This window comes from Emys orbicularis, chromosome 7 (genome assembly GCF_028017835.1).
Source record: "Emys orbicularis isolate rEmyOrb1 chromosome 7, rEmyOrb1.hap1, whole genome shotgun sequence".
Lineage (NCBI taxonomy): Eukaryota > Metazoa > Chordata > Testudines > Emydidae > Emys > Emys orbicularis.
The window spans coordinates 5322051-5343138 of NC_088689.1; the positions used below are offsets into that span (position 1 = coordinate 5322051).

General features: G+C 44.1%; 1 protein-coding gene across 4 annotated transcripts in view; it reads right to left on the reverse strand.

The window, feature by feature from the left end:
* SH3PXD2A (SH3 and PX domains 2A) overlaps positions 1–21088 on the reverse strand; it is a 372422-nt gene that overhangs the window by 18887 nt on the left and 332447 nt on the right. For 2 of the 4 annotated variants that reach the window (XM_065407839.1, XM_065407841.1), the window contains 2 exons: positions 17809–17922; positions 11641–11724 (listed from right to left, as the gene is read on the reverse strand). In XM_065407839.1, coding sequence (XP_065263911.1) covers positions 11641–11724; positions 17809–17922 — 198 coding nt within the window. The remainder of the gene's footprint in view (positions 1–11640; positions 11725–17808; positions 17923–21088) is intronic. The other 2 variants (XM_065407840.1, XM_065407842.1) reach the window with 1 other exon arrangement.

A 21088-nucleotide genomic window follows, 5' to 3' on the forward strand; every position in this document is an offset into this window, starting at 1 on the left:
GGTGCAATGACACTGGTGAGAGCTCTAGTACAGACAAGGCTTCAGTGGCTCCCAGTATGTTAACCACCACATTGTCCAACCCCCTCTCAGCTTGGGGGTGATAATGCTGGCGGTGCCTTGTCTATACTAGGACTCCCACTGTTGCTACTGCCAGCGGAGCAGGGAAAGCTTAGAGAAAAGTCTTAGTGTAGGCAAGGCCCACGTGTATAGAACAAGGTCCCATATTAGAAGCTTAGCCTACATGACTCCAGTATCAACACATTCCCCTAACACAGCCATCAAACTCTCTTCCCTTCCTTTAGAGCAGGCAAAAGGAAGCCCTGTTAGAGCACGAAGTGGCCATCACGGTGTTTATTTGTACTGTAGACCAGGCCTATCTGACTTGCCCAAGTAACTGCAGCAGAACGGAGAATAAAACCCAGGCCTACCAACTCCCCGCTTCTGTGCTCATAGCCACGCACCCGGCTTTCCCTTCCTAAAATTCACTGAAAATAACCCTTGCTTGGACCTCCCCCCACCACACACACACACACACACACACACACACACACACACACACACACAAATTGAAGCTTTCCAGTCCCAAAAAACCCTCTGGTGAACATTATCCCTCCACCTCCATTAGTCTTCTATTTTAATGCCCCTTTGAACGGAGTTCTGGCCTCTGGCCCATACCAGAAACTGAAGTCCGGAGAGGCCACAAGAAGGGCAGTCTGCATGGCGTCTCTGGGCCCAGCTTTTCAAGAGGTTTGGATGGTTCAGCTAAGACTCAGGTCTCAGCGCTGAGCATGTGCAATTTTGCGGATTACAAGTTCTACCACCCACATTTTCAGCCTCATTACTTTGCTTTAGGTCATCATTTGAAGAAAGATTCTTCAGAATATATTCCCCACCCCACCCCCCAAACCACAGGTAAATGCTAAGGGGAAAAAAGTCAAGGAAAGTGTTCGAAAAGGAAGAAAGAAGAAAAGTGCTCTCAGAAGGCAGCATGTTGCAAAGGAGTTCAAAATCCATTTAGAAATTAAGGTTCCTATGATGTATGTTTAGCAGATCTATTTTTAAGCCTACAGTTCAAAAACAGGAAGCCATCATTAAAGTTTCCCCTTGCAGAGTGCTTTTTCAGCAAGAATTACAATCATTTCCAAGGTTGCAGACATTTGGTTTCTGTCAGTGGTGAAGGGGCGACCATAAACACACATACATGAGGCTTTTAACCTCAACTGCACTCTTGAAGTATGGGCTCACTTATAACCCGAAAGTCGTTCTGGTTTGCTTCTCCTAAGACTAACCCGAGGAGGAGGAAATGATGTATAAAAAAAAAAAATCAGTTGATTCACATGGACACATTATTTAGGAGAATGATCAGGGAGGCATCCAGTATTCCGAGCTACTGATCAAAACGCTTAAGCTATTGGGCATTTAATGATTGAGGCACTGTGTTACTGGAAAGACAAACATGGATAATCCATTCTCTAGAAGAACAAGCAGGAGCACCCTCTGTACCTCTTGGAATTCCATCACAGTTCTGGACTGTCATTTCATTCAGTTGGAAACTGCAATTCTAGGCAACAGCATAAACCCTTAAGATAGCAAACCACACACCGATCCTCCCACAAGTCTCTTGTGCTTAGATTTTCATCTCCAAGTTGTGGCAATTCCCAGACTCTCTGGTGCAGTGTTTCTCAAATGCGGCTACTATAGCCACATGTGGCCATCGGGGGGGGGGGGGGGGGTTCCTACAGAGAGCCTCCTGGGCAGAGTTGGGGGAGAGGGCAAAACAGCAGCCCCTCTCAGCAGCACCCACGGGCTCCAGGAGAGGGCTTCGCCCCCCCCCCCCCCATCTTTCACCGCAGGACTCCAGGGGTGGGCTTCAGCCCCCTCACCCCTCAACTTCAGTCATGCGCTTCCGTGTGCAGGCTTCAGCGCCCGCCTCCCATCTTCGGGGCTCCAGCAGTGTGCTCTGGGCTTCGGGATCCCCCCGCCCCCTGACTCCAGCCATGGGTCTCCAGCTTTGGGCTCCAACAGGGTTGGCCTTTCTGTGCACAGTGGTCAAGAGGTAGGGAGCAGGGTGAGCGGGGAGGGGCAAGGGGTACCAAAATACAATTGTACATTATTTTTATTACTGAGTCTGTAAAAAACCCTACATAAATAAACTACAATGTTTTGGACAGGTATGTGTGCATATTTTTGTTTTTCCTAAAGTTAAATTAAATAGGAAAATTTGTCAGAGTGGCCACACGCAAGCGTTTGCGGCCACACAGACCCCCTGCTCTAGTGCATCAAGATTTGATCACTATGGGCATGTCTACACTGCAATGTAAGCCCAGGGTTAGTAGAACTTGAGTTAGCAGATGTTAAGTGTTGATGGCTAGAATGATGTTGCCTCAGTAACGTCGTTCTGTGCTTCTTGGAGCTCCAAGGTTATCAGTATTAGCAGATAGTGCTGCATGTTAATTCAGCAGACCTTGATGTTACAGATAAAGAAAGACTTCCTGCAAGGTTCGGTGACAAAAGTAACTCATACAGTTTTATTGTCCTCAAAGCACAGTTGTAGTGCTCTGGCTCCGTGGTTACAGGTACACTAAACACGAGTGCCCAGTAGCAAGGAGGGGCTCAGGCAGCAGCTGGAGTTTCTGCTGTCCCCCAGGCCACACAAAAGGATTGAGGCGGGGTACCACAACATTTATAGACTGAGACAACTGGGAAACACAACTTGCATATTACTGTACGTATTTCAAGACATCTGTTTGTTACACCTCCCCTGGTTCCTGATATCGCGGACAAACCATCTTTATTCATTGTTCGGTCAAACCATCTGATCTTGTACTGGATTGGGGTGTATCTGTACTAGCCTTCTGAAATGTATTATGTAAACATCTAGTGTATTATTTTGCCAAGGCCAGGTCGACTCTGGCCCACAGTCTTTGGTTCAGGCCTCAGGTCCTGCACCAGGCCTGCTCTCTCTACTGCATCCCTCTGCTTTTGGTCTTTTTATGGGGAGGATGTTTACCCATCATCACAGAAAAGCATACTGTATGAACTGAAAATGACTCAGTGGGCTAAATACTGTTTCTTGCCCATTTTGCTTTACCCATGCATACATTCATGCCCTCAGCGTCCAATGGTCTGAACATGGTTTTGCGCAATTTGTGGACAGTTTCCTTTTTCCAATTGTTTTTAAGTCTCCTATTGTGGGCCTGGGAATGCTCCAGGACTTTAGTTGAAAGGTGTAGGTTTAGAGTTGTTCTGAAATACTGGGATAGGTATTATTACAGGAGTAAAACAGGAATTTGGAATAGTGACATTCCACATAAAGCTTTCATATATCAATGTACTTAATTTATTAGTACACGGTACTGTCCATTCATATTAAAGGTTGCCATGATCTGGTAAGTTTTGCTGGGCAGGAGACAGGAGCTACTACCTTATGTTCTATTGGATTGGCCTGAATTATTGTTGCCACACACTGGAGTTGTGATGTCAAAAACATTCTTGGCATAACAAGCTGTATGCAGTGCTTTTTAGGTTTGCATTGCTTTAGGATAACCTACTCAATCTAAAAAAAAAACAACCATGGACAGTAACCAATTGACAGCAATATTTGATAAAGATTCAATATCCGTAATTTGACACTGAACAAAATTGTTTTGAATAAGATGTGCCTTAATTAGGGTGCAGTGTCACTGACCCCAAATTATGACAGTTATTAACAGGAAATTTTTCTGTACAAATGGGAAGCGCTACACTGAGTTGGTCAAACTTTAACACGGGGGGGGGGGGGGGGGATATGAATGCAGAAAACCTTCTCCTTTTATATACACATTACTCATCTCATCCGGACAGTCAAGTTTGGTGGCATATCAAGTTTTCCCACACTGCACCACAAACAAAGGTCGAGAGTGGCCACATTTTGGGAGGGCGCGAGGAAGTCTGGGATATGGGTGGTTGGACTGAGGCCCACATAATGCAGCAGACGCTGGAGCCTGAGGTTGGGACACAGTTCAACAATTCCTAATCTGGGGTTACCAATGAGTGTAGATGCTCAAGCACTAGGTTAACAAACCAGAGTCTGCTGCAGTAGAGAGCTTGGAGCACTGGGGCAGGTGCAAGACTGAGGCCTGAACCAGAGGCTGTGAACGCCAGTACCATCTTCCCCACCTCGGCTCTATGCCTTTTTCATGCTGTCCCCTGCATCTGGAACAGCCTCTCTCCTCCAGGGTGCCAAGCAACACGGCACTTTTCCCAATGCCTCCAGAACAAAAAAATTGCTCACCACCTACCCTGCACTCGTGCTTTGCCAAACAACATTAATTTAGTTCCCAGGACAACAAACTACCCCTTTTCAATTTGAAGAATAATCTCTTAGTACTAACAAGATGTATGCCTGACAGCCGTTGAGCCATGTTCCTCTTAAGCTGCATCCATTCCTTTGTCTTCACTAGAAGCTCTTTGGGGCCAAAGCCTTGTGTCTGACGTGCCATGTATTAAACAATTCCTCTCGTGCCTGCAAGGTGGGCAACTCGCTTTCATATTTATAGATCCACAAACTGAATCCGTGGCAGACCTAGAACTGGAGCTCATGAGTTCCTGGCTCCAAGTTCTAAACTCCTACTGTATCTCCAGAGTTTTAAGAACCAAGTCAGGGAATAATATCCTTTACTTAACTGATGTCTCTCTATGCATCACTGTCATACGGTGACCTGATCCTCACTTGAAATGCTGGAACCAGGAGAGGGGTTGGTTTGGGAATTATCCAATTAAGATTTCAAAGAAAAATGCAAAGGCTCAAATCCTGCATCTTCCAAACCACAGAAGAATTCTCTTTTAAAATAAATACTTTCCCCTCAGTCAGCAGTCTAACTCTCTCTCTCCCTGCGCCCGCCCCTCCTCTTTGTCAGACCTACTTCTGGAAAAAGTCTCTCCTTTCCAGAAGGCAACATTCATTCAAAACGGACTTTTGTGCTGATTATTTTTGATTTTTTTTTTGCCTAACTGCTCCACAATGATCAACAACGCTGCTAATCTGGAGACCAGCCTCCCCTTACCACCTCTGCTTTTCCTTTTGATGACGTCTATTTAACACAGAACGACTAAAAAAAACCCCAACACACAAAACTGGGGAAATAACGAGATTTCTTTTAAATTCTGAACTACTGCACATGGTCTTTCCTCAATAGGCAAAGGGGCAATAAAACGTGACTATTTTCCTTGGATCCCCAGTGAGAAAACAAGAAACTGAGGCCAAAATACTGAAATTGCACTGTGCAAATCTGACTCTTAGTGACTCAAAGCATCCTTATGCAGTGGGCCAGAGAGGCTACATAAAAACCCGAAGGGATCAACCAGGCTTTTTAAGGCAACTCAGGGATAGGTGAACATGCAAAGCGTTTGTTTGGTTCTCAAAAGTACTTATTTACACATGTAGCGAGCTGGAGTGGCCTCCCTCTGACCCAGAGGGGGAGGGACCACTCTGCACCCAGGTGGGCAGAGGCAGGCCAGGCCCGGCCCTCATGCCCGAAGTTGAGAGGGGGGGCAGGAAGTATAGAGGCAGGACCTCCTGCTCAGTTGGGAGGGAGCCAGGGAAGGAGACAGGCCTCTTGCCTGCTGCAGGTCCTGCGACTGAACTGGGTAGCACCCTGCCCCCAGAGGGCAGAGGGGAGCTGCTGAAATTGCCGGCGGCCGAATACCCCGAGGATACAGAGGGCTCTTGGACACCGGAGCAACTTCCCGGATTGTGGTAGGAAGTAGCCCAGGGAAACCAGACGTTAGTTTGCTTTTGCTGTCCGTGCTCAGATCAGCGTGTTGTGGCTGGATCCTTGCTGATCCACTAGCAGAGCCCTCTGCCATTGTAAAGCGCTGGGCTGGGACCGGGTGGATCTGGGTCTCTCTACCCCCTGCAGCTGCCCCACCCCTGGGGCGGCCACCTACCTACCTTAGGCCAAGAGGCCTGTGTTCGTCTGCCATCTGCCTGAGCCAGGAGGCCAGGCAAAGACTGCATATTGCTCTGCCCTGGCTGAGGTCCAGGGCCTCCTAGCCCGCAGTCTTTGATTCACTAACTCCCACTGGTGACTGGGCAGACTCCCCAGTGACCCAATGAGGCAGAGTGGCCTCCCTCCAAGCCAGAGGAGGGGGGGCAACTGCTAACACACTACAAGTCAATACTTTAAAAGTGCAGAACACCGTACAAAACATTAGCAAATCAATCCTCACAACCTGCCTGTAACAAAAATCTACCTGGAGGTTTCGCAGTGAGTCGGTCTGGAACACACTCCTACTAGATGAATAATGGGAGAACCTCTTAACTTCTCAACATAGGACCTATATTACACAGTAGTCCTGATTCCATGTGGGAAGGGAAAGTGTGCAAATGCACACTAGCCTGTTCCTTAAAGTATTATCCCCCTTTAACAGGCCTAGAAAAAGAGTGGTTAACGGACTGCCCCAAAACCGCAGCCAGAGTCAGTGAGACCCAGGATTACAGTCACAAGAAGTCCAAGCTCTGAACTCATTTCAATAGACCACATTGCCTCTTCTCCTCAGTTTCTTGCTTTTTCACCAGTGTCTCCAAACTTTAATCTCCTTTACTGAACAGCCTGACTAGTACAGCTACTCTCCAACCATAGCCTATAGGATTAAGCTCTAAGAACAAAGCAGACTAGGGTTTGGAAGGGACACGTGTTGGAGAAGATCTCTTCCATACACAAGTGGTTCTCAAACATCTTTGATTTGCTTAATTAAAAAAAAACCCAGAATTTAAAGACGTGTGTGTACACACACCATGGGAGCACAATACAGAGCCTGCTCAAATGCAAAGTAAACAGGAAACAGTCAGAGCAATTTTGCATTCACAAATCAGGTTCATTCTGGGGAAGGTTAGCCACATACGGTGATCACCATTAGTGTGGAGTAGATCTGTTACCAAAAAAACAAAAAACAAAAACAAACCCAAACAAACCAACAAACCCAAACAAACCATTCAACCAAGTTAGATTCAGGATTACATTATGGTTCACTGAAAATTCTGTGCACAAAGCTGATAAGGCAATAACTAGCCGACTGTCAAATGTCAGATGTAGAAGAACGGCGGTAGACTGATTTTCACAGTTAACATACACTGAACTGCCACTGCAGAAACTGCTTCTTGTGACGTCACCCTGTAAGCAGTTCCTAATCTGTAGCCTACATAAACAAATATTCTACTCTGACGTCCGGAAGTGTGCCCCCTCTCGGAGGAGGCAGGATGAACATGCATCATTTGCAAACAGATTGTCCTTTTAAATCAGACACTGTGGAAGACATTTTTCTTCTCATCCCCCTATTTTTGATATTGCACCTTCTCTAGTTTTTTTTTTTTAAGCTTTCTAGCTATGAAGTGTAACTCACAATGTAAAGTATAAGCTCTGCAGCTGTGCAAAGAGCATTACCCAACAGATTGCATTAAGCCTGGGCACATCACACACAGTATGTCCACCAACTGTTTTACAAAGAAAGGTCCAGCAACAAATGCTGGTGCTCTCTGCAAGAGCAAATTACAGCTGTCATCTTTGCAGAGGTCTTGGGCTTAGTGAAACGGGTGCGACAAGATATTTTTAAGACATTTACGGTCTTTGATCTTTATTCATGGATCCAGAAACTTCATTAGCAGTCCTCTGTGATATTAAACTTCCTCAACTTGATTCAAAATAGGCATAAGAAACTGGTCATATATTTACCTCGGGGTATTTCCCTTACTACTGGAGGGTCCTTTGCAAGAAAGCTAGATCCTTCTTTAAGAGTTCATCTCTTCCTGCTATTTCTTTCTATCTACTGAAGCATAACTGCTCTTATCACCACAGCATCGGAAAATCATACAAGTTATTTGTATCGTAGTGGCAGCCACAGCATGCCAGGTAGTGGCCACACATACCTGCTCTGAATGGCAGAGGCTCCATCTCTTGAACTAAAGCAGAATCATTTAGCTCTTTGCAATAGCGGGGTTATGACACAACCCTAAGTAATTCTGACCCCATACAGCAGAGGCCAGTAGAACACATACAAACTACACCTCTACCCCGATAGAATGCTGTCCTCGGGAGCCAAAAAATCTTGCCGCGTTATAGGTGAAACCGCAATATATTGAACTTGCTTTGATCCTCCGGAGCGCGCAGCCCCCCCGGAGCGCTGCTTTACCGCATTATATCCGAATTCGTGTTATATCGGGTCGCGTTATATCGGGGTAGAGGTGTACCCAGTGAATTATGATTGTAGGGAACAATCCTGAACTGTTTGGAAGCAAGTTTATATTCGAATTAACTCAAAAATGCTACATTTTCCTTAACTTGTGGCAAAGAGGTACCAAGTAAAATATATAAAAAGTAACTGTCTGCAAATCAGACCTTTATGAGGCCCTATAAAAGCAACAGGTGGAGAGAACGGATGTGAACTGCTGACTTTCTCCTTCAGCTGTTTGATCTGAAACTACCTTAGCTAGGTCAACAGTAGTAGCAGAGCTTGCTACAATCCTCTTAGACCCCCCCCCCCCAGAAGAGGGCAGAACCCATTACAACGCCTTCTTCAAAATATTTTTGCCTTCTGAGTCTAAACAAAGTGGCCAAGGTTTTCAAAAAAAACTAACTAGTGATTTTTGGGTGGACAATCTGTGACCCCTTCAATGGGGCATCATTTTCAGGAAGTGCTGAGCACCCACCATCTGAAAGTCAACCCCCCTTTTCAGGTGTCTCAAGTTAGACACCCAGAAGCTGGAGTATCCAAAAGTCACTAGTCACTTTTGAAAAATCTTGGCCTTTAGAGACAGTCTCCAAATTCAAATCCAGATTCTAGTTTCTAAACGATTACTATATTATAGGTTGGGCTGGTAGAACGGCCTATTTAAGTTTGCCCAACACTTCCCCTTACAGCACCCTGTTTTCAGTTGCTGATTACTTTGCCAAATCATTTCGGCTGAAATTTTCCACACCAGTGGGGTCTCAGGCTGATTTCTTTTTTAAAATATCAGCTAAAACAGTCCAGCTGTTTGCCAGAACAAGGCTAGAGAAAAACACGTTGTTTTGCTTAGGTTAACAAATTCTGGCGACCTTTTCTTTGACTAGAGCTAGCTCCTCAATGCTTTGGTGCAGGGACAGGGAATTTGGAGGGGGTGTGGCTTTTGTGTCAGGTATAGGTCTTTAGCGGTCCCTGTGAAAATCCACCCAGGCGTTGCCAAGTTAAAAGCCTTTGAAAAATTGCGGTTTGCATATGCTCAGCAGAGACATACTTTTCAAGCTAAATTCCTGGGAAACTATAGGTGCACTGAGCATGCGCCAGCCCTGGGCTGAGCTAGATTTTCCCTGCAATTGCAGCACTAACCTGCTGCAGGCTGTGCTGGGTCCAGATCTGGACACCTCAGCTCAGAGCAGAGAGACCGTCTCTCCTGGGTTTTCAGTGAGGAAGCAGCCTGATTCAAATGCAGAGGGAACAAGAGCTGGTCATGGGGAAGGAGGCAGGGGGAGTAGATTAGGACAAGAAGCTGGAGACACCGGGACTGGAGGCTAGCAGGGAGGGGAAGAGGGAAACCAGGAGTTGGGGGAGACTGGGACTGAGAGTTGGGGAATGGTGGCTGAGGGGGGAAATGAGGAAGAGACTGATCAGGCTAGGAGCAGAGGACTGGCTAGACCAGGACAAGGAGCAAGGGGAAAGGAAAGGAAAGGAAAGGAAAGGAAAGGAAAGGAGATTGGGCCTGGAAACCAGTAGGGGACAGGGAAAGGCTGGGCAAAGAGACTAGGATTTGAAAGCTGACATTAGCTAGGGAAGGAGCCTATGACTGGGATGAGGAGCCTTGAGTGGCGAAGAGACAGGACAGGGACAGGTTGGAGGGGATGGGGAAGAGAGGGTCAAGCCTGGTGGGAACGGGCCCCCTTGTGCGTCTGCATTATGTGATCATATAAATTAAAGACGATCATAATGCAGATGCACAAGGGGGCCAAATTAAGATTGCACAGGTACATTAATTTCAGCATTTCCTAATTCTTAGTGCTTGATTTTGCAAACTTAATAGTCTTTTAATGTCATTTTTTGCGTGCAATATAATATATAGGACATGAAATGTATCTTTGTTCAGTTTGAAAACTGCTGTTATTCATGGGAATTCAAGTTTCTTGGTCAGAGAGAGACAGAGAGAGAGGGACTAGAATTATCTAGTAACGGCTATGTACATTCAAACTGAAAACACCCTCTCATTCTCTGCAGCACAGAAATAAGTGTTTTGGTTTCGGCATCTTCATGTCTAGTATGTGCACTTATATTCTTCAGAGGCTTTTCATTGGCTCAGGGACCCCTTTGTTGGGCAAGGAACAAGATCTGGTCTTCTCGTGGTATTTTTGGCTCCTGGATGCTGGAGCTATGATGAAAACAACATGTTTTTGCTTTTGGGAACTACTGAGGGGGCCAAAATAATACAACAATCTGTAACCAACCACACACATTCGGTGACAACTGGGGTTTCCTTCCCTGTATACAGAAACATCCATGTTGCAGTGGAATCTAAAATCACAAGTTTTGCTCTCCCTCTTCTCACCCACTAGCACCTTTAAGAGCATTCATTTATTTTTAATGAAGATAGGGTTTACTTGTGCATAGGTCTGGCTCCATTCCCTTGCAAAGGTCTCCTCCAAGCAAAGAGCAATAATAGAGGAAAGTCACTTTCATTCCTTCCATCCCCCAAGTGCATTGGGTTGACACCAAGAACCTGCTGAGTCAGGACTATCCCACAGAGAGGTAAATTTTTTAATCCACAATTGTGGTTACTTCATCAGCGTCTTGCAGTTCAAGTTCTTAGGAAAAATCCAATCATAATGTCAATGTTAGCATTAGGTTTAAAAAATAAAAAAAAATAAAATAAAAAAAAAGTCTTCAGATCATGGGAAGGCCAATAAATATCATTCCAATCTCTATCTAAACCTTTCCCTAAAAGGGAAGACTGAATCCTTGAGACCAAGTTCTCTTCTCCAATATTTTTTGGGGGAACCTCTATAGAAATGGGTGGTTGAAACTGAAACCACAAAGAGAAAAAACCACCAAAAGGAGGACAGTCTTTGTGGCATTACTGGCCTGACCGGAAACATCAAAAATCTTGCCAGAAAGCTATACATTCTTTAGAGGTCTCAATTTTCTGGATGAAGTTTGAAGACGCATCCAGGTGCTCATCCAAACCCAATCTGATGCTTTTGCAGTTCACACATCCCTGTGTTTCCGGATATTTTCTCCATTTTTCTGATAAGGAACTGTAAAAGTATCACTTCTTTATTTGTTTAAACTTAGAAAAGAGAGTAGAGATGTGCCTGAAGCAAACACCAGATCGGCCTGCTCCCAAATTGGGTGGGGAGTCAGACTCCACGGCCAAGTTTTGCTGTTGGCTCATCTCTGAGTGGGCTGAACCAAACTTTGACTCCAAATACCCTCAAATTCAATACTTTGTGATATTTGAAATCCACATCTGAATTTCGCAGCTCAGGCCTAAGTCTATCACCAAGTAAACAAGATTGGGTCAACCAATGACATGCCAATCATTCCCTTTTGGCATGCTACATGGCAGGAGATGATGAGCAGTAGCAGAAGCTCAGCTTTTGTGCTTTTAAGGGGACTATGCCACAGGAAGCTATTCACCTCGACTCTGCTGCCTGTTGACTATCCCGCCCAGCGTCCATCGCCGGTCCAGGCGTCTCAGGTGAGCCTTGCGTCGCTTAGAAACTAGTTTGGAACATGGATGGAAACATAAAAAAAAGAAAAGAAAAATGATGGAGGGGTGGGGAATAAAAACAACATAATTATGAGAACTGGGCTTGTTAGCAAGAACGGATTAGGTGGAATGCAAAACTCTTGGGTTTTAGTTTATACAATACAGGAAACAAGTTAACTTCTTGAGCCCCAGGAACGTACAGCAACAGAACTGTCATTGCATTTACTAGTAGTCTCTGCTATTGGCTTTTAAAACAAAATTAGAATTTTAGGTTTTTACACCCTGGATTAGATAATGTGTGTCTAGGACTTTGAAAAGCTATTACTGCTGTTTCCTCTACTCAGATGCAAGATCTTTGGGGCCTATGCTGTCTTACTATGTATAAAGTCTGGTACAATGGGGCCTGGACCTTGTCCGGGGCCTGGACCTTGTCCAGGGCTGTGATATATACAGTATTGCATTTAGTAGTAGTATTTTAAAGTAAGTAATTTATATGACCTGTAGGAAGCTATTACCGTATATACTCGATCATAAGCCGGTTCGTTTATAAGCTGACCCCCCCAAGATGGATAAGTAAAAATGGAAAATTTTTATGACCCATTCGTAAGCCGACCCTATAATTCAGGGGTCAGCAAACTTTGGCTCCCGGGCCATCAGGATAAGTTGCTGGGGGGCCGAGATAGTTTGTTTACCTCGAGCGTCCGCAAGCACGGAGGTAAACTTAAGTAAACAAAGTGTCCCGGCGTGTTACCCTGACAGGCCGGGACAGCAACTGGTGGGGAAAAAAAGTTTTGGGGGGTAGGAGGGGAAGAAGCTTGGAGTCAGGGGAGTAACCCCTGTGACGACCCCCCGCCCCTAGCCTGGAACCCCCACACTCTCCCCATCCCATCCCTTCCCACCTTATCTGGGATGGGCCAGGGGAGGATGTCTCTGACCTGGCTGGAGCTGCTCCGGCGGGCCAGACCGGGCGACACGGCCGCAGAATGTTCCAGCGGGCTGGGCGGCACAGCCTACTCTCGGGGTGGGGCTGAGCGGCACAGCTGCAGCCTGCCAGCCCTGGAGCTACAGCTGCTTTAGATGCTGGGGGGAGAGCAGCGTGGCCAGAAATGGAGAGACTCTGGCCCCGCCTCTTCCCTTCTGGCTGTGCTGGCTGTGCTGCCTGTCCTTGCTCCTTCTGTTGCGGGGAGGGGCTGTGTCCCACCTCTCCCTCTCTATACCCATTCATAAGCCGACCCCCTTCTCTGGTGCTTCCCTTTTTGACTAAAAAAATTCGGCTTATGAACGAGTATATACGGTAAGTCCTACTATGCTCTTCATTGTAGTACCTGAGCACTAACATGCTATTACTAGTATACGATTTTTGTATTTATTTTTTTGAGAAAATGCGTTTTCTACTACAAACTGATTTTTTTAAACATACTTTGTCCAGGCAAAATATGGTTTAAAAATCAGGAAGCTTTCCTAAATATTGACTAGAAACGGATAGTTAAAATTAAACTGAAATGGAAAGATCTGAACATTCCCATATTTTGGGGAAGTTCAGCTCCCGATCCACACTCCTTGGGTCAGGCCCATCAATTTATTTTTAGAGCCTCAGTTTTCTACCATTAAAATAATAATCTTTAACTCTCAAATTTCAAGAGGTCAAGAAGTGAACATGACAGAGTTAAGAATTAGTTTCACACTCAGTAACAATAGTTTATGCTTTAAAATTATAACAAAGAAAAAAAGACACTTGTGAAAATGAGATTGTTAAAATAGCTGTGCACAGAGGACACTTCTTGCTTGAAATGCCAGAAAACACAGTTTACCAGGTCACATACATGGGACAGTCCTTCAGTTCACTCTCTTGCTCATGTATTGTGATTTTGATATAGTAACCACTAAACTGGGAAGGCAAGACAAAGGCATACCCTTTGTCTTTCACATAAAGGCTTCCATACTAGTTTGGGCATAATAAAAGGCATTCATTGCTGCTATAAAGAAGGTATGTGAGGTATATTCTATATTCCTTCTTCCAAACATTAAGCTTCGAAACAGCTAATTAAGTGCAAAATACAACAGCATGGATTTACTGACGTTGGGTCAAATTTTTAAAAAGGTGCCTTAAATGACTTAGGAGCCTCAATGACAGTGAATTTCAATGGGACTTCTGAATTATTGATATTTTTACCTAGTATCCAGTAATGCCTATGTTCAGTCAGTCTGGGGACATCCTGTATCAGTAACCAAAACTGAGAGCATGGTTCTCCATGACCATGCTGTAGGGGGGATCAAAATGGGGAGAATGACAGAAAACAGAAGAGAAGAGTGATTTGCTCATGGAAAGCACAGAGATATTAAAAAGGAATAAATAATTAGTAACCTAAGTTTTCAAACAAGCATCTTAGTGACTTCTCCCACGCTGCCCCTCACACTTGGGAGGAGCTCCTTGTAAGCTACTGCAAAGATACCTCATGATCTTGCTTAAAACTTTCCTTTTCCATGATACCAACAAAAAAAAATTAACAGTGAGGCTGCTGGTCTGATGAGTACACAGCCTGTCATGCTGACCAATATTATCTCATTGTTTCCTGTACTCTGCCTTCTGTCTGTATCCACCTGTTGTCTCTGCTCTTAAATTATAAGCTTGAGACAGACCATCTTTTTGTTCTGTGTCTGCACTGTGCCTAGCAGAATATACACCACTAGAGTTCCTAGGTGCTACCTAATACAATTACTACTAATAATCAATATTATCACCCTGAACAGAACTATCCAGAGAGCGGGTGCGCTTATACCACTCCTGTTGGCTTCAGTGGGAGTTTGAGTGCGCAGGGAAGAAGTGGCAGGAAATACAGGCCATTGCATATTCTTGGAATCCTTAGTTCTGGAGCGTTGGCTCCTCTGAGTAATCAGAGGTTTTTCCCACCCCTGTCAGAAGCCAAGTTTGATTCCAGCTGGAATCAAAGAGTTCTAAACCAGGGGGTTTTATGTGAGAAGGAAGAGAGGGACTCAACGGTCTGAATAGGAGAAGGAACTTTTTTTAAAAAAAAAAGTGTTGCAGTTTATAGGCCACAAAGTTTTGGCCAAAAAACTAAATTATGTTACAGGAAAAGGCTTACTTTAACTCTCTTGGGCTTCTGAACAAGGGATTTACAACTCAGGTCCTAGACAGGAGACTAGCGGTCTTCACACCTTGCTCTTAATGTCATTTCCCCCCACCAGTTTAATTTAAGATTATCTAATCTACATTTCCTTGCATAAGGCTTTCATTTGGCTGTAATTATGCTAAAGGATGGAATACTGGAGTACTGCAGGAGGTAAAGTGGTGGTTGGATTATAGTCAAGATAGATCAGAATTAAAAACTAAACCAAGAGTAAACAGAGAGTAGGGCAGTGTTAGAAAGCATTAATCAGAAAGAGAAACACGAGAAAGAGATAACTTAAAGGTTTGGGGGAAAGAACACTCAAGTTACAGTTTTCATTTCTCCAGATACAAACTGAGGGATTTGCTCAGATACTCTACCAGAGAAAGGAATAAATCAAACAAGAGCTCTGCGGACATGCCAGTGAACACAAGAAACTCCCTATTCTATTTAATCCAGCATTCCTGTCAGCAACAGTGGTCCATAGCAGATGCTACATGGAAAGGTATAAAAATCTTTCCACATAACAGAGATATAATCCTGTCCCTTAATGACAATCTTTTTATATCCTGGACCTTGAAGGCCCGTAGTAGAAGTGGGCTCAAACCAAAAATACTAGCTCTGAACAGCCCTGAGCTCTGATGAAGTTTGGTTCCAGTGCTGAATTTTGTTTGCTATAGCTAGGGTAACTGCTGATGTTACTCATCAGTATAAGCATCTAATCATTTAAGAAAAAAGTCTTCCTAAAATATTTGTTTCAATAATATCCTGTGGCTGTAAGTTCCACAGGTTTATCGTCTGTTACATAAACAGACTTACTTTGATCTCTTTTTAAATGTTTTTCTTACATTTCAGGAGAGAAAGACAAAGCTCTGAGAATCAAACTCATTTGCTCTGACTCCAGTTGGAACACTGGCTCTCTCCTGGCTTGGACAAGCCCCTTAGCCTTTTTATATTTTTACTTTATCATCCCTAAATGTGTTGCCTCTCAATTTCATTGGCGGTCCCCTTTTTTGTGCATTATGAAAAAGGGTAAAAGGAAGAGACCACTTTATCTCCTCTACCATTCCTTACTTCATAAGCCCCTAGCATATGCCCTCTTATTTGTCTCTTAACTAAAGCATATGAAACTTTTTACTCTCCCCTATGCTTCTAATCATCATCATGCAGCCATTCTATTATGAGGCAAGGTAAAGAATGGCCTCGATACATAAGAAATAGGAGGAAAATGAAGAACAGAAGTAGTCTGATTATGTGGTTATGACATAAAAGGAAAGAATTATTAAAAATGTAGAGAAAAGGAGAGCTGGGGCACATCAAAGCAACAGCAGAGATAACGTAATATTTGTCATGGGAATTGAAGTGAGACCGAAAAGGCAAAGAATAACGTCTCGAATTTCAGCAGATCCAATTCTGGAAGAAGGCAGAGTGTGTTGAGCATAATTGATGAGAGCAATACAAAGAAGTGAGGGCAGAAAGGGGAAATACAGGAACCTTTCAAAGAAAGTTCTGTGCCTCAGGGTTACATGTCCCATCTGGCAACAACTCTGAAAAGTAATTTGAACAGGGTAATATGGATGAACAAGGACATGTAGAAATTAATCAAGGGTATGAAAGGCTTAAGCAACTACGAGGTCTGAAACATCTAATGTGTCCTAGGAGACAAGGAAACGGGGAGATTTTAGAAGAGACAGACATGAAATGTGTGAACACAACTTCAGTGAAAGCAGCTAGCTCTTGTTTTTTAAAACATTGTGCTGTTCCTGCTGAAGAGAACACATCACACCAGTCTGGTTCATTGACTACCTGTCCACTTTTACGCCCAATTCAAGGTCATAGCCTCTGTCTACGACCCCTTAATGGCCTTGCTTAGACCAAGGAAAGTTGTTACAGGGCCATAGAAGATTGGGATAAACCAGAGTTCTCACCCTTGGGGCACAGTATAAGAATCTATTGTGTGTGTTTGTTCCTAATAGATTGGCAGTCACCCCAAAGCATGTTCAGATAGGAGGTTCAAAGACAGGAATGAGAGCTACACTTCCGTTTTGTTTGTATGTGGACATTTACATAAAGAGCACCCAGGTACTACAGTGATGGATTCTTTAGAATTGAGTAAATCATAATAAAACAGTGTCCTTTGTACACAGTTACTGCATGAATATTCCATTAAGAGGTGGTTAAGTTTTCATAATGGAGTAGGAGGACACGCGTGTAATCATACTATCCCATTTTAGGAGCTTGATTCAAGTATTCCTAGCCAAAATGATGCAGCTAGAATACATGTAAGCCTGCTTCTTACCATGACAAGTGACTCTTCGGCTTTAGTGGAGTGAGACCATTCTAAAACACGATTTACCCTTCCACCCACAGCCACAAACAATGAAATCTAATTCTAATGGCAATTAAAAAAATATATATATATATAAATAACGTAGATGTGCTGAACTTCTGTAGAGAGAGAAAAAGTTATCAAAGGTGAGGAGCAGAATTCACTCTCTTCCTCCTGTTGAGGATCTCTAATAAATATTAGAATTATCTTCAGGAGACTCTTCTCCTCAAACAAAGACACTCACTGTTCTTGATAGAAATTCTTCACTGTGCAAATTTTCTCCCACAATGGCAGAACGTGGATATCCAAGATATGCAAGGACACAGGCTGCTCAGACTGAAGGCCTTGAGTGTCATTTGCTACCATTAACAAATGGCACTCTTTGCTTTTGAATCCCCTGGTGCACTCAGCTAGCCCAATAGGAAGAAATTCAGGCCTGGTACTCAAGTCTGATCTCTTCCATGGCAGTGAATTTGCAGTTACTAGATAGCAAAAGTGACCAGTGAACTGACTTAAGAATCACACTCATGCAGTCACTGCAGTCGTTGGTCTTTGGTAACTTGTTTTCAAAAGAGGTCTGATTTCTGAAATCAAGAGGACTAATTGAAAGATTCCCCTAGATACCAAAGAATTCATACCTTCCCCAGCTTTGGATGTGTTAATTTCTGAATCATCTCTAGTTCCATTTTGGGATTCCAGGTATGTGGCAGGGACCCAGCCCTGTTCCTCTGCTGTGCTCACAAACCACCAACCTGCAAGAGAGAAAGAGAAGTCATCAGCATTGGAAGTAATAGCCCCCTAAACAACTCTGATGCTCAGCAGGATCCCAGCAAACAAAAACAGTTACAGGTCTGCAAGTCAATGATCTGGTGCCGAATTCAGGTGCCCTGCAGCAGTTTAGAAGCAGACATCAATAGCACTATTTAGCATTTCTACTGTACTATCAGACGATTGCACAGAGCTTTCCAGAGGTGCCCATTATTGCCCCCATGCCACGACCACATGGGGAGCCAGTAGCAGAACTCAGATCAGAATTTAGATCTGCCCCCACCACAGTCCCTGTTCCAATAACTAGCATCCCATTAGCAGATTCTTTGATCCAACCACTTAAAACAAGTCTTAGTGACACAGCTCTAGTCAACACATTTTAAAGAGAAAACAGCAGGGGCCACACAAACCCTAGCACCAGAAGGCAAAAAAATGCCCAACAACCTTCAAACAATAAAAATCAAGGAGGAGGAGCTCGGTGGAGCTTGAAAGCGTGTCTCTTTCAGCAACAGAAGTCTGTTCAATGAAAGATGTTACCTCACCCCCATCTGGTCTCTAATAAAAATCAAAGGCAGTAGTTTCTTAATCCTTGCACCAAGGCTTCTGTAAAGTCGCTTCAAAAGGGGATACAAAATATTAATAAACTTAATGTTTCTAGAGCACCTCTCCCCTTAGGATATCAAAACAGTAATTGAATTCTACACCGTGGAGGTATTGTTGAGTAGTTTATGCTATGGAGATGGGGAAAATGGAAGAATAGAGAGGTTAAATATATTTATAACAGTTATGCAATGATTCAGTAGTGATTTCAGTCTGTAAAGCCTCTATTCCAGCCTCCTTCCAACCCCTTTAAGACCCACTTCTACCATGCCGCCTACAGTAAATTGCCAGCTAATAATGGCTAGTTAGAGCCATTTCTCCAATCCCCCACTGGGGATTGGAGAAATCCATTTATTTATACCATAATAAAAAACACAAATATGCATGTCTCTGAACCACACACAGATTAACTGGGTCACTGTCACTATTATCCTTGTCCTCCCTCCCTCCCTCCCCTATTGCCTCTTGTTTTCTTACATCTGCTGTGTATTTGATTACACTGTAAGATCTTTTGGGCAGTGACTATTTTCATAAATATTTTTACAGTGCCTAGTGAAGTGGGGCCTCTGGGTGCTACCCTAAACACAAACTTCTCATGCCCCACTGTAGTCACTAGACAATGCTGCCATCCAAACAAAAACGGTGATATTCATAAGAAAGGGGACTAAATAAATAGATACACCATTCTATAGCAGCTTGTGGTATTAGAACAACTGTTAGTGCAAAGTATTTCAGATATCCTAGTTCTACAGTCTCCAGAGAGGTATGAAGGAAAACACACAGCTACCTTCTGTCTGTCTACCTCCCAACACTTTACAGACCAATGAATTATGTGCATTACGGTAGCTATTAGAGACCCCCATCGATATTGATGCCCCATTGTGCTGGGCGCAGCACACACACACACACACACACACACACACACACACACACAGTGAAGGACAGTCTCTGTCTGCCAGAGCTTACAATCAGAACAGTGGTGGGAACCGCTGGTGGAATGCTTACAACTGAGGTTCCAGGTGTGCACAGCCCATTCAGTGAGGTGCTGCAGGAACAGGTTGAGTTTATGAATAGGACCGTACCAAATTCATGGTCCATTTCAGTCAATTTCACAGTCATAGGATTTTAAAAATCGTTAATTTCACGATTTCAGCAATTTAAGTCTGAAATTTCAGAGTGTTGCAATTTTAGGGGTCCTGACCCAAAAAGGAGTTGTGCAGAGGTCTCAAGGGTATTGGGGGGGAGGGTGCGATACTGCTACCCTTACAGCTGCTGCTGCCTTCAGAGCTGGGCAGCTGGAGAGCGGTGGCTGCTGTCCGGGAGCCCAGCTCTGAAGGCAGAGCCGCTGCCAGCAGCAGCGCAGAAGTAAGGATGGTCCGCTATGGTATTGCCACTCTTACTTCTCCACTGCTGCCTGCAGAGCTGGGCCTTCAGTCAGCAGCCGCCACTCTCTGGCCGCCCAGCTCTGAAGGTAGTGCAGAAGTAAGGGTGGCAATCCTGCGACACCCTCTCCCCCCGCCCCCCAAATAACCTTGCAACCCCCTGCCTCACCCTTTTGTGCCGCCCCCCCCCCCCCCAATTTGAGAAACACTGGTCTCCCCCGTGAAATCTGTATACAGCAAAGCACACAAAAGACCAGATTTCATGGTCTGCGACACATTTTTCAAGGCCGTGAATTTGGCAGGGCCCTACTTATGAAAGAGGCTGCAGAGCCTATTGCCACAAGCCAGCTCATCTAGGACTTCAGTTCTCTCTCTTAACTGAAGCACATTTTCAACGTGGGTGTTAAAACCCCCCAGTGCTGGTTCCAGGTCCAGCTACGATGGAAGATTTCACCAGAAGGATATACAGGTATTAAACCCACTCGTTTCTATTCTATAGGACTGAATACACTATGCACCCCAGGAAACCATATCCACTGGCCAGCCATTCCACAGCTGCGATGTAACACCACTCAGACCTCAGACATGGATTTCCATTTTCTGGCCCAACAGAGATTTGGAAACTTTACTTCACAACATTCATGGTCTGAGTTTAAATTTAGTTCTCCCTTCCCAGCAGGAGGTAGATTTTCCCTGACATGGTGCTCACCCATGGCAGTGGATATAGAGAAGTTAACAGAGCCAAGTAATTTCAAAAACAGACTTTTGTTGTTTGGTTGGTGTGTTTTTTTTTTTTTTTTTTTTAAGCAGTAGCGTATTAACATGGGTAGCATATGAAATGTAACATACATTTATAGTGAACACACACACAATTAGTATGCCAGAAGCTAACAATCAGCTGATACTAATTAGACTGGAAGAGTTTATATAAACCCTTCCTCCAAAGCAGATTAAGAAGATAATTGTGCAAAGGACTAGATTATAACTTTATAATATTATAAATTATAATAGAAGTCAACTTTTGAGTGTGTGCTCTAAACCTTAATACTGATTTAATGAAAGCGTATTTTATATTCCATTTCTTAAAGCTCTGGTTATTTCTCCTCCCCCCACCAGTTTGGCTTAAGTTGCTTCCAGGCTCCACTGCCTCCTAGCACAGCTTGTAAAT